The 14,201-nt window shown below is 43.9% G+C and overlaps 1 protein-coding gene across 2 annotated transcripts in view; it reads right to left on the reverse strand.

The window, feature by feature from the left end:
* Positions 1 to 32: 32 nt before the first annotated feature.
* Positions 33 to 14,201, reverse strand: part of alg9 (ALG9 alpha-1,2-mannosyltransferase) — a 39,176-nt gene continuing 25,007 nt past the window's right edge. For both annotated transcript variants that reach the window (XM_034178411.1, XM_034178412.1), the window contains 6 exons: positions 5,872 to 6,026; positions 5,624 to 5,753; positions 5,369 to 5,516; positions 3,245 to 3,374; positions 3,022 to 3,152; positions 33 to 811 (listed from right to left, as the gene is read on the reverse strand). In XM_034178411.1, the coding sequence (XP_034034302.1) occupies positions 688 to 811; positions 3,022 to 3,152; positions 3,245 to 3,374; positions 5,369 to 5,516; positions 5,624 to 5,753; positions 5,872 to 6,026 (818 nt within the window). In that variant the 3' untranslated portion in view covers positions 33 to 687. The remainder of the gene's footprint in view (positions 812 to 3,021; positions 3,153 to 3,244; positions 3,375 to 5,368; positions 5,517 to 5,623; positions 5,754 to 5,871; positions 6,027 to 14,201) is intronic.

Consider the following 14,201-nt stretch of genomic DNA (forward strand, 5'->3'; position numbering starts at 1 on the left):
TTTATGCTGTAAATAAAAAGGAGGACAGTAATCAGGCAATCATGTTTTTATTAACATTTCAAATTAAATTAATAATGCAGCCTCACTTGCATTCATCTCCACCACTCACCCAACTAATAGCTTCAATGAATGAATGAATGACTGTTCAAGGGCAGATGACAGCACTACAAAATTTGTTCTTTAAAAAAAAAAAAAAAAAATTCCACTTCGGCCACATTTTAGCAAATGAAACTGGGAGGTGGCATGGCCACTTGGACTGAGTGTGAAGACCTGTCTGGGGCTGAATAAAGTAAAAATCTTGTAGTGTGTGTCCCATCAGAGACACACACACACACACACACACACACACACACACACACACACACACACACACACACACACACACGAATGATTGAACCACTATCACCTCACTCATTCAAGTACACACAAGCCCAAAAGCCCACCATGTCCTTAAAATTTGGGCCTCAAATTTAATTGCACCTTGTGGGATTAATAAAGTTGTTTGTTTGATTGATTAAAGGAATCAACACCTTTAAATGTGTCATGACACAAATACTTCAAATAGCAATTCCAACATGCACACAAGTGTAACAATCATACACAAACACACACGTATACAGCTGTTTTGAAATGGAAGTGTCCGATTTCTGTACTTTGACCATGGAACCAGGACACGAGGTTTAAAGGTCAGCCGTGTGTTCTCTTACGAGGCTGCTTTTGCCGTCGTGGTTTCAAGATGGCGTAGCGCCTGTAGGTGGTATGATGGTCTGATATAAATGGAATGTAGAAAGCTCTGAAGAAAGGGGAAGACCTGAAAAAGAAATCACAGCCATGAAAAAAATCTTTTGACTGTAAAAAAAGAAAAAAAAAAAAAAATATTTTGGTAAAAGCAAAATATTTATTCTCTCAAATGTCTCAAGCTTCATGTGGGAATATCTGTTTTAACTTTTTTCTTCTTATGTACTTTGTATAGTTTGATTTTTCTCTACAGAAGTGTCAGTTTTGACCTCTGATGAACACAAGACATGGTTCAAAGGCTGCAGCTATGCAATGGCATATTTTGAATATTCACATACAACTTCCTTTTCATGTTCAGTAGTAAACACTGCTTGAAAATTCTTTACAACTTGCTATTCCTGTTCAGTTGTAAGCCTGGTGCTACCTGGCACCAATTAGCCATAATGCAAAAACAACAACGAGCCAACAAACACTAACTGACCTTAACTGTAAACCTACTCACAATCAAAACCAGTGCTATACCTCTTAGCCATTGTAAGTGATAAACCTTTCAGTGACCTTGATTTTGAGCTTCATTCATTTTCAAGACCCACATGACTTCCATTTATTTCTGATAGGAATTCTGGATTCATCACTTCTAATTAAGGAGTTAGAAGCTTTGAAAATGTCCATCCCCACATCTATTTGCAATGGGCCAAAATTCTGACCTTGCACTGTAGTCTTGGCCTAAGACTCCCAAACCCAAAAAGTCATTGGAATCATCTTTTGGTGGAAGGCTATCCTTGTGTAAAATGTGGTTGAAATCCACTTATTGGTTCTTGAAATCTTTTCCTAACAGTCCGACACATGCATGTGAAAACAATAAAGCCCCCGTCACAGATAGTAAGAATGTGCCGGAGCCGTGCCCAACATGGTAAATATTGCCATAATCCGACACAGTCGTGAGGAAAAGAGGCGTGGCCAGCTCTGTCAGAACGCAGACTGCCTCATCCACACCTGCCAGATCTCATCCAAAACATATGTAGACAATACAGACAGATAGCCATAAAAGGCGCTGCAGACTGCCCGATCTCCAGATGTCTGGCTGGCAAATACAGACCGGCACACTGTGTTCCTCCCTTTGCAAAGGACCTGCACTGGATATCAAAGAACAACCAACGTATGGACCGGATTCATGCCATGTGTCCATCCATGCGGTCACCCACTCCCATTCAATCATTCCTTCGCTTATCCTCTTTTCCCCAGGCTCACTGACCTCACGTACGTGCGTGCGTGCGTGTAAAAGCGCTGACATGAGGAAATAACCGCTCAGTGTGTGTGTGTTTTCATAATAAGCCGCTACGTATGCGCACACGCGTTGAGCTGTCAGTGGACACTTACTGCCAGCTAAAATTTGCTACATGCGTGCACACGCAGCGATCCTTTGCTGACACTCAAAGGATATATTTGCTTAAAAAAGTTTGCAGTGAGCACTATATTTATGGCAGCAAACTTTACCCCCCGCCACCCCCACATCGTGATTTCTGGTTGGATTATCACATGGGATTTATGTTTGGTGTTGCCGTTTCCAGCATTCCACCATAGGCTGTGGTCCTGGCGCACTGCAAAATGCTCCTGGAGGTGAGATTCATGTTTCATATGTTGTCACTGTGACACAGTTCCACGTCATTATGTCCAATAGAATTAACATTATAAGTAGATAAGTGGCATGTGCAGGTCATACCACAGGCTTTGCCATGCCTGATCCATCTCAAGGTTCCCTCATACGCACTCAAATCGTTTCGGATCCTGTTTATTCCGCCTTCAGAATATGTAAATTGCGGTCAGATGGCGTTCAGACTGCCTTGGATAGGTGTCCCATCTTGACCACGCCTGGAAAGTTTTGAACATGTGCGTCACACTCAGGCTGCCGGCCGATTCTGACCAACTGTGTGGACTTGCACAGATGGCTGTCAGAATGTTTTGGAACTGAAATCTGACACTTTTCCGATGTGCGCCAATTCACAAGTCCGATGCCATTCTGCGTGATTCCAGCTACTCTATGTGTGACAGGGATATAAGCCTTCCAAACACATCACAGTTATTCTATTAGAATGTTTCTCATGTTTACAAATGTTGAAGTGATTCCCTTTCAGAAATATTTTCTCAAAATCCTTAAGTGAGACTACACAGAACAGAATGCTTCAATTTCAGTTATATATATATATATATATATATATATATATATAAAAATAAAAACTTTCAACAGTCTTCAACCTTCTTTTGTAAAATTTGGAGAAATACCTGGAAGCCTGAAGAAAGGGCTTATAAGCGACAATGTTCCACTCTTCTTTGTTGGTGGTGTAGCGTGGCTCAAGAGGCGTCTCCTCATCTGTGTCGAGGTCGACCAAGTAGTGGCACTGCCGCAAATCAGTCTGTAATTTGAAAATGGCGTATTGTACTGACAATTACAAAACAGCTTTAAACTATATGCCCATGTTCTCACAAATACAAGTGAGCAACTCACATATCTGGTTGGTTCTTCCAGATTCTGATCATTTACATTGGCTGGGATAATCTGTGTTGCCAGTGGACCAGGGGCATACGGCTGAGGCAGCTGACCTTTGAACTCTGACCGAATGAAGTGCAGTTGCCAGCTGGAAATAATGAAGAGCGACAATCAACAAGCCTGGTCACACTGATCTGAGCACGTATCTGTATGTAAAATTTCAACTAAACCAGTCTAACCCACTTCCAAGAAACATAGGTCACGCAAAACAAAGACAATTTCAATTTTGTTTGAGTGATGCAGTTCCATTGTTACCTTACCTTAAAATAAATAAATAAATAAATAAATAAATAAATAAAGAGTTAAGAGGACCACAGTAGCTTAATGATTAGCACTGTTGCCTCACAGCGAGATGGTCCTGGGTTGGTCACTTCCAAAGACATGCAGGTTAGGTGAACTGGAACCATTAAAATGGCCTTGAATAAGAATGTGAATGAGTTTGTCAATATGTGCCCTTCATGTGATAAACTGGTGGCCCTGACCAGGGTGTACCCCACCACTCGTGCAGTGACTACTATGACAGGATTCAGCCCCTGTGACCCTTAATTGGAAAAAGCGGGTCCAGGAAATAGATTTATGGAAATGAAGGAGTAAGTCCTCTCCACTTTTGTTCCACGGGATATAAACTACAATAACCTCTTTGTTGAAATCTTGGTACAGGTTTTGAGAAACTGTGGTTGATACACAAACAAAAATTAGTTCAAATCAAAGTAATTAATACTATTCAAAGTAAAAGAGCAGTAATGACATCTGAAGTTCTAGCCAAGACACACACTAGAACAAGAGCAATCAGAGATTTCTGACGTCCGACGTCAGAAATCCGTGAAGGAGTTTGGACATCATCCTTTAAAGCCTATACAAAGTGAAATCTTGGTCTAGAATTCAGATCACGTCCAAAATTGAATGGAGTCTTCCATGACCTAATATCTATCTATGGTGAACATTTCGTCAAAATCCGTGCAGTAGTTTTGACGTAATCTTGATAACATTCAGGCAGGCAGGCAGGCAGGCAGAATAATAGTAGTGCTATGTGAGCAAAAAGATTAATCCAGGTTTTGAGTATATTTCTTAGTGTTACATGGGAAACAACGTACCAGTAGATTCAGTAGATTCTCACAAAACCAACAAGACCAAGCATTCATGATATGCACACTCTTAAGGCTATGAAATTGGGCTATTAGTAAAAAAAAAGTAGAAAAGGGGGTGTTCACAATAATAGTAGTGTGGGATTCAGTCAGTGAGTTCGTCAATTTTGTGGAACAAACAGGTGTGAATCAGGTGTCCCCTATTTAAGGATGAAGCCAGCACCTGTTGAACATGCTTTTCTCTTTGAAAGCCTGAGGAAAATGGGACGTTCAAGACATTGTTCAGAAGAACAGCGTAGTTTGATTAAAAAGTTGATTGGCGAGGGGAAACATATACCCAGGTGCAAAAAATTATAGGCTGTTCATCTACAATGATCTCCAATGCTTTAAAATGGACAAAAAACCAGAGACACATGGAAGAAAATGGAAAACAACCATCAACATGGATAGAAGAATAACCAGAATGGCAAAGGCTCACCCACTGATCAAAGACAGTTTGGAGTTACCTGTAAGTGCTATGACAGAAGACGCCTGTGTGAAGCTAAATTATTTGCAAGAATCCACCGCAAAGTCCCTCTGTTTGAAGCAGAGGGACTTTGAACATAATAGTTTTGAGTTTGTAGCGTCAACAGCAGATGCTACTATTACTGTGAACACCCCCTTTTCTACTTTTTTTTTTTTTTTTTTTTACTAATAGCCCAATTTCATAGCCTTAAGAGTGTGCAAATCATGAATGCTTGGTCTTGTTGGATTTGTGAGAATCTACTGGTACCTTGTTTCCCATGTAACAATAAGAAATATACTCAAAACCTGGATTAATCTTTTTGGTCACATAGCACTACTATTATTCTGAACACTACTATAAATGCAGATGATTTATTATGTCCTTGTCGGACATAATTAAGGTGTTGCTCTCTGCTAAAAATACTTCAAACGCTAAAGCGCAATCTATGTTCAACATTTCATGAAAACCTGTGCAAGAAATGTGGAAACTGACTTGTGTGGTAAGAGGAAGCTGCTTGGGAAACGGTACCACTCCTTGCTCACACACACGCTAACAGGTCTGCCTTCAGGGACCGAGTGCAGGGTTGGATCCTTGGCGATACTGTGAAACTCTGGGTACAAGTCCAGAGGTGCGTGGTAACCTGCAGATAGAAGGAAAAATCTTGCGTTATTAAGCTTAAACTGATAAATTTGTCAAAATATCTGCAGCGATGCTCAGTGGAGTCAGTATATATATATATATATATGCCTCTGAAAAGTGCAACAGAGCGGGACAGCGAGATCACAGCGAAGACCACAACTGCACTCAGCGCCAACCAGTTGGAGGAGATGGTGTAGTGTTCAAGGCGATACCGCTGGAACAGAAAGTGGTAGCACTTCTGCAGGAACATTACATAAAAGTATTCAGTATGTAATGGAATGTCTAAATATGGAGACTGACTACCAAAGAGGACTGCTGTGTTTTCAAAACCACAACTGGGAAATGGCAAAACACACCTGTAGTGAGGAGAGGGCTACAGCCCCGCTGAGGCAGATGAGAGGATAGATGGGAAAGAGAAAACGCTCTTCTTTGTGAGCCCTGGTGAAGAAAACCAGCATCCACAGATATAAGGGAGACAGAGTCAACCAATATGGACGGCCCAGGTTCTGCACTGCAGAACACACACACACACACAAGTACATTAAAAACACTGTACTCTTCAGTCAACACACATGATTGAGGAAAAGAATAGGACCATCAAGCTCTCATGCGTCCTATAAGTGCAAGGTCACAAATATATCCATGCATCATGAGACATTTTAACATGTTTGCAACAGTTTCATAATATCAGAACAAGAAGCTAAAGCCCCTTTCACACTGGCGTATTTGTAGAGCTGCGTATTGTGGAGTTGTGTTTCATTTAAATACGCCCGAAATGCGCGCATACTCAGCCTTTTTCCGTGTTCATAGAACTGCTTGCAGCTGCGTGTGTTCACTTTTTAATGTGTGCACACAATTGCTTGTAGCTCTTGCCACTATTTAAAACCAGTTCCCTCCTGCTGGCTGTGCAGAACACATCACTGCGCTTGGAAAACAGTGGACTGTATCATCAGGTTTTTACAGTTGCATACTGCCACATATGTAGCCAAAGCTGCTATTTTCTGCCTCTGTGGATGTGCGCTCTTTTCTCTACTGCTAGGTGTGGTGTGGCTCAGAAACAGAGTCATTTAACATGATTATTATTATTATTATTTTTTGTCTTGGTGGATCATTTTCATTGTGTACAGATGCTGTTGAGTCTGGCTGCAGTAAAGGCTGCCGGGAGAGAGCGAGAGCGACCGACCTGCTGTTTCTGGATTTCTGAGTTGAGGTTCGATTCCCTGTTCTGATCACACAGGTGCTGTGGGCTGTGTGATCATGTTCTCAGCTGATTCCTCTGAATTCACGCACTCAGTTTTTGGTTGCGTACAGGAGCGCCGTGTTGCACAGACTTGCATGCAGTAACTCTGTGCTGCGCAGATCTGCTTAAAACTGTGTCCAGCGCTCTACGCCGAAGAAAATGAAAAGTGTTTAATTTCTTCCGTCCTACGCGCGTAGCCCTCAACATACTGCTGCGTAGGGAGGAAAAACTTGACGTAGAGCTGCTAAAAGTGGGCGGAGAGCTGCTCAACTCAGCGTAGACAATACGCGGCTCTACAGTTACGCCAGTGTGAAAGGGGTTTAAGAATCAGCAAATACCCCACCCAGAATTGAGTAGCATTTGGCACCAGATGACCTCATGACCTAAACATTATGGTCATCTGATATCTACTGCGTGGTTTGGAGTCTATTGCAGGTTTACATTTTTATAAGTTTTTGTGTAACTCAAGTAACAGGGACAGTTCCCTGGACAAGAGACTCAATCTACATTGTCTCAGTCCACTCAGCTGTAAATAGATACCCATCTTGGCTGGGGAAGTAACCCGTGTCAGGCTGGTGTACCATCCAGGGGAAGTCGTAGACTCTCATCTGCTTCACACTATGGAATCTGGAAATAAGCACTGGCACCAAAGGGCCTCAGTGGCTGTATAGGAATTAATTCATTAAGTAACAGTCTCTATGGGCGAAAGTATGATTTTGCATTTATCCTGTGACAAAATTAATATACAAATTAGGTCACTGTTGCTACAGTGATCATCTGCAATAATGGAACTACCTATATGCCAAATTTGATTAGTTTCTTTAGCACAAGGGCCTTGGATATATAGTGGCAAATCTTCTAAAACAAAACAAAAAAAAAAACTTCTATTCACGCTTCTATTGGAAAGATGCACACTGCAAAGACACAAAAGCACACTGTATTTCTAGTCAAAATATCTAATGCACACTTATAAGACATAATAGTGTAAGTAAAATTACCGTAAGCTATAAGGATTTATTTTTAGATAATACAGCTTAAAAATCTTTTTATAGACATGAAAACAGTGATTTTTACAAGTTAAAAACAAATTTGCCAATGAAACAAGTGAAAATTCACTAATTTCTTAAAATAGGGGCTTCAAATTAGTTAACTTTTTGGCTTTTAGTGTTAGGAAGTGTTATAACTTAACACAACATCTATAAAAAAGTCAAAATAAATAAAATCAATCAATCTTGCGTCCTCTCAGTATGTCTCAAAACAAGATGTTTACAAGACACTTTCTCTTAAGACTTAAAAAAATGTATTGAAAACAAGTATTTATAGCTTACTGAAATTTTACTTACGTGACTGTGTTTTATCTGGCAGTTTCCTCGCTTGCGAGGATAGTGGGAAGGCTTTTTTTTTTTTAAGTTTATTTTCTACAAGCCCTCTGGTGGCTAAAAAGTCAGATGCGGGATGCACAAGACCTGTTACACTTGAGGCAAATGAACACTTGAGTAGGCTGGGCTTGTGCTGCTGCCCGCTCTTTCTGCCTTTGACGCTTCTGGCGTGAGGCCTCACTTCTTTCTGCCTTGAACTTCAGACTGGCGGATTTGATGCTGGAACGCCAGCTAAGTCTATCTGTAGCTAGATGCTGCCATGACTGATGCTGAATGCCTGCAAGGGAGAGCTGCTTCTTCAGCTGGTCCTCGTAGCGCTTTTTGGGGGCCCCTTGGTTTCGTCTCCCTTCCTTGAGCTCGCCAAAGAGAATTAATTTCGGCAAGCGTGAATCATCCATCCTGGCTATGTGACCTGCCCAACAAAGCTGTTTGAGTATAATAGACTCCATGCTGGGCAATTTGGCTCTGCTAAGGATGTTCTCATTTGAGACGTAGTCCTGCCACTTGATCCCGAGGATGTTTCGGAGACAACGCTGATGAAAGCGGTCCAGTAATCTGATCTGCTGGCGATACAGAACCCAGGTTTCAACTCCATACAGGAGGGTAGAGACCACAATGGCACTGTAGACCTGCAGTTTTGTGGAAAGGCGCAGTGCATGATTCTGCCAGACTTTCTTGGAGAGGCGACCAAAAGAACTGCTGGCCTTGGCAAGGCGACTGTCTAGGTCCTTGGCGACAGATGCGTCGTTTGAGATAACACTACCAACATACATGAAGTGCTCTACTGCATTCAGGCTGGTACCCTCTATGTTGATTTGGGGTGGGGTATATGCTGTATGGAGGACCGGTTGATATAGCACTTCTGTCTTTCTCAGGCTGATGGTGAGGCCGAAGGCTCTCGCTGCTTCAGCAAAACAGTTGACGATGTGCTGCAAGGCTTGCTCCGTATGGGCGACGAGGGCGCAATCATTTGCGAAGAGCAGCTCCATGATTAGCTGTTCTGTGATCTTAGTATAGGACAGAAGGCGCCGCAAGTTAAACAGACTTCTGTCGGTTCTGAAGCGGATATAAATGCTGTCTGTCAAGTCTTCTTTGGCCTCACGAAGCATCATGCTGAAGAAGATGGAGAACAGAGTGGGCACGAGGATACAACCTTGTTTGACGCCATTTAAGATGGGGAAGCTGCCGGACAGAGTCCCGTTGTGCTTCACTTGTCCCATCTGGCCTTGATGCAGCTGGCGAAGGATGGTGAGGAGCTTTGGGGGGCAGCCAAGGCGTACAAGAATCTTCCACAAACCCTCACGATTGACCGTGTCAAAAGCCTTGGTTAGGTCTATGAAGGCTGCATAGAGGGCCATGTTTTGTTCTCTGCACTTCTCCTGGATCTGTCTCAGGACGAAGATCATGTCGGTGGTTCCCCTGTTGGCCCGAAATCCGCACTGACTCTCGGGCGTATTTTCATGCGCTATGGTAGGGGTAAGCCTGTTGAACAGCACTCGAGCCAGAATCTTGCCTGCTATTGAGAGGAGAGTGATGCCCCGGTAATTAGAACAATCGGATTTGTCGCCCTTGTTCTTGTACAGGGGGACAATGACCGCATCCCGAAGGTCATGTGGAACCATTCCCTTTTCCCAGCGACTGGAGAAGAGAATCTGAAGCTTGTCAAGGACTGCCTCACCTCCATTTTGGTACACCTCTGTTGGGATGCCATCTATGCCAGAAGACTTCCCTGAATTCAGCTGCGTGGTGGCCTTTCGGATCTCTTCAAGTGTTTGGGGGGGTCATCAAGTTCCCATTTCACCTCCACCTGGGGAATCTTCTCGATTGATGACTCTTGCACAGTGCGCTTGTCACTAAAGAGGTTTTCAAAGTGTTCTGACCAACGCTGCATAACGGTTTCCTTGTCCGTCAAAGGTGGAGCCATCTGAGGAGCGCAGGGGTGCTTGCACTTGATGTGCTGGCCCGTGGATGGTCTTAAGGGCTTCATAAAAGGAGCGCATGTCTCCAACATTGGAATGTTGTTGTGTCTTCTCCGCAAAAGCTAGCCACCAGTCGTTCTGCAATATGCGGAGCTTGCTTTGCAGTGTGGAGCAGGCGTTTCTGTAAGCTGTCTTGGCAGAGTGGTCATCAGGTTTAGCTAAAAGAGTCTTGTGGCATGCACGTTTCTTTTCTAGTAATTCCTGGATCTGTGCATCAGACTCAAACCAGTCTTTATTTTTTCTGGCTGAGAAGCCCACTACTTCTGCTGCCGTCTCCTGAAGGATGGTCTTTAATCTCATCCACTGTTGTTCAGGATCGTCAGGCAGGACTTCTTCTCCACCCAGTCTCTCCTCTAGTTTGGCCTGGAACTCCATTTTTGTGTCTATGTCTTGCAGCTTGTGGACTTGTAGCTACTTAAACTGTGGGTCTTTCTTCGTTGGAGGGGGCTTGAAAGTGAAAGCAATCTTGGAACGGACCAAGCGATGATCCATACAGCAATCCGCGCGAGGCATCACCCTGGTATGTAGTACGACTATTCTATCACGCTGTCGCGTCAGGACGTAGTCCAGAAGGTGCCAGTGTTTGGAGCGTGGGTGTCTCCAGGTTGCTTTGAATCTCTTTCTGTTGGAACAGGCTGTTGGCGATCGTCAAATCATGTGCAGAGCAGAACTCCAGCAACAGGCGACCATTGTCGTTACAGTTGCCTAGGCCATGTTTCCCTAGGACGTCCTTCCATACATCAGAGTCGCGACCCACTCTGGCGTTGAAGTGTCCCATGATGAGGAGCTTGTCCTGGGTGTCGACGCGCTGTAGAAGGTTGTGCAGATCGCTGTAGAAAGCCTCCTTAACTCCGATGTCGGCCTGCATGGTTGGGGCATACACACTAACAATAGTAGCAAAATCCTTGTTGTTGATGGGGAGCCGGAGTGACATGAGTCGGTCAGAATGCCCAACTGGCAAACTGTGTAACCTATGTGCTATGGCGCTCTTGATCATGAACCCGACCCCTGAGAGTCGACGATTTTCTTTAGCCTTTCCTGACCAGAACAGTGTGTAGCCTGTGCCTTCCTCGGTGAGTGACCCTTGGGCTGCAAAGCACACCTCGCTGAGTGCAGCAATGTCTATGTCAAGCCTTGCTAGCTCTTTGGCGACTAAGGCTGAGCGTCTTTGAGGACAATCGCTATTGTGAGTCCATCATTGTGCGTACATTCCAGCACGCAATTTTCAGGTTCTTTGTTTTCCTTTTCGCACCGCGTGTAGTGATGCCCATTGGCAGCGGTGAGCCAACCGGGTCCAGTGAGACAAGCCATGTATAGACCACCTTTTCTAGGTCTGTCTCCATGTGGAGCAAGCAGGGCTATCCCTAAACAGGGCTGCTTAGTCATCCAGGGCCCTGCCGGATGATGCTGTTGTCTCGGGTCAGCAACCAAACGACCATAGCTCCTGAGCCACCTGCATGCAGGATCGAGACTGCAGCTCCCAGTGCCATCATGCACCTGCTGTTTTCGCCTCTTCCCATCGCTGCAGGACTTTCCTTCCCGCCTGCGCTCGTTGCTTAGAGTGGGGATCAGCTCGCGCACACCAATTCCTCTCTTTAGGCAAGGTGGCACTCCACAGTGACACAGACAAGCTGAGACGGCTGTGGCGACCACCAGACTGTAGGTTTTACATCAGAATGACCTTCTCCTAGCCTCTGGCTAAAAAACCTACCTCGGAGGCACGGGGGCAGTAACCCAGGTTGGGGGTTTAACATCAGGGTTCCCTTCCCCTAGGTGGACTGCCTTAACAGGGCTAATGAGTCCCATCTACCCACTGCTATAGCCCAGTCAGCTGGGAGGCTCGTGATGGCGGGAGCGCCTAAATCCTGTATGGTCATGGACCTACCACTGCCATAACTGTACAGATTAAATAGTCTGACCAGAAATTAGACAAATATATAGTACGATTCTGCGCTTCTGTGTACACATACGAGGTCTGTTAGAAAAGTATCGGACATTTTTATTTATGCAAAAACCTGATGGATTTGAATCACGTGTGCTTGCATGAGCCAACCTTGAACCTTCGTGCGCATGCATGAATTTTTTCACACCTGTCGATTGCGTCATTTGCTGGTAAGCAGCCTTCATGTGAGGACGTGTGTAGTGCTCTTGGCGGATTTTCATTGCAAGGAAAAAGACAGAATGACTGGAGCAGCGCTACTGCATCAAATTTTGCCAGAAACTGGGCGACAGCCAGGTGGAAGCCATTCAGAAGATTCAGACGGCTTTCAGTGACGATCCTATGGTCATCACACAGATTAAGGAGTGGTATAACCGGATTAAAGACGTCCGCACAACAGTGGAGAGTGAGTCACGCTCCGACTGGCCATCAACATGCTGAAATGACCAGATCATTTCCAAAGTGAACGCTGTGGTGATGCGGGACCATCGTGTGACTATCCGAAAAATTGCGGAAGAGGTGGACATCAGCACTTTTTCGGCACATTCCACTGTGAAAGAAGATTTGACTCCGGAAAATGATGCCCACCTCTTCCACAATTTCTCGGATAGTCACACGACTGAAAAGCCACCGAAAGCCGTCTGAATCTTCTGAATGGTTTCCACCTGGCTGTCACCCAGTTTCTGGCAAAATTTGATGCGGCGCTGCTCCAGTCGATCCGTCATTTTCCTTGCAATGAAAATCCGCTGAGAGCACTACACACAACCTCACACAAATGCTGCTTACCACCAAATGACGCAAATCGACAGGCTTGAAAAAATTCACGCATGCGCACGAAGGTTCAAGGTTGGCTCATGCAAGCACACGTGATTCAAATCTGTCAGGTTTTTGCAAAAAATAAAAAAGGTCCAATACTTTTCTAACAGACCTCGTAAATATATGGCACTCTTAAAGTGCATATGTCTGGTAAATGAAATGTCAAATGAGCTGACTATTCTAATTAAATACAGAATTATGAAAATATTAGTCAATCAATCAATCAACTTTTTTCTTGTATAGCGCCAAATCACAACAAACAGTTGCCCCAAGGCGCTCCACATTGCAAGGCAAGGCCATACAATAATTATGAAACACAGTCTACGTCTAAAGCAACATAACCAAGGGATGGTCCAGGGTCACCCGATCCAGCCCTAACTATAAGCCTTAGCGAAAAGGAAAGTTTTAAGCCTAATCTTAAAAGTAGAGAGGGTATCTGTCTCCCTGATCTGAATTGGGAGCTGGTTCCACAGGAGAGGAGCCTGAAAGCTGAAGGCTCTGCCTCCCATTCTACTCTTACAAACCCTAGGAACTACAAGTAAGCCCGCAGTCTGAGAGCGAAGCGCTCTAATGGGGTAATATGGTACTATGAGGTCCCTAAGATAAGATGGGACCTGATTATTCAAAACCTTATAAGTAAGAAGAAGAATTTTAAATTCTATTCTAGCATTAACAGGAAGCCAATGAAGGGAGGCCAACACGGGTGAGATATGCTCTCTCCTGCTAGTCCCCGTCAGTACTCTAGCTGCAGCATTCTGAACCAACTGAAGGCTTTTTAGGGAACTTTTAGGACAACCTGATAATAATGAATTACAATAGTCCAGCCTAGAGGAAACAAATGCATGAATTAGTTTTTCAGCATCACTCTGAGACAAGACCTTTCTGATTTTAGAGATATTGCGTAAATGCAAAAAGGCATATTTGTTTAATATGCGCTTTGAATGACATATCCTGATCAAAAATAACTCCAAGATTTCTCACAGTATTACTAGAGATCAGGGAAATGCCATCCAGAGTAACGATCTGGTTAGACACCATGCTTCTAAGATTTGTGGGGCCAAGTACAATAACCAGTTTTATCTGAGTTTAAAAGCAGGAAATTAGAGGTCATCCATGTCTTTATGTCTGTAAGACAATCCTGCAGTTTAGCTAATTGGTGCGTATCCTCTGGCTTCATGGATAGATAAAGCTGGGTATCATCTGCGTAACAATGAAAATTTAAGCAATACCGTCTAATAATACTGCCCAAGGGAAGCATGTATAAAGTGAATAAAATTGGTCCTAGCACAGAACCTTGTGGAACTCCATAATTAACTTTAGTCTGTGAAGAAGA

The sequence above is a fragment of the Thalassophryne amazonica genome, chromosome 9 (genome assembly GCF_902500255.1).
Source record: "Thalassophryne amazonica chromosome 9, fThaAma1.1, whole genome shotgun sequence".
Classification (NCBI taxonomy): Eukaryota; Metazoa; Chordata; class Actinopteri; order Batrachoidiformes; family Batrachoididae; genus Thalassophryne; species Thalassophryne amazonica.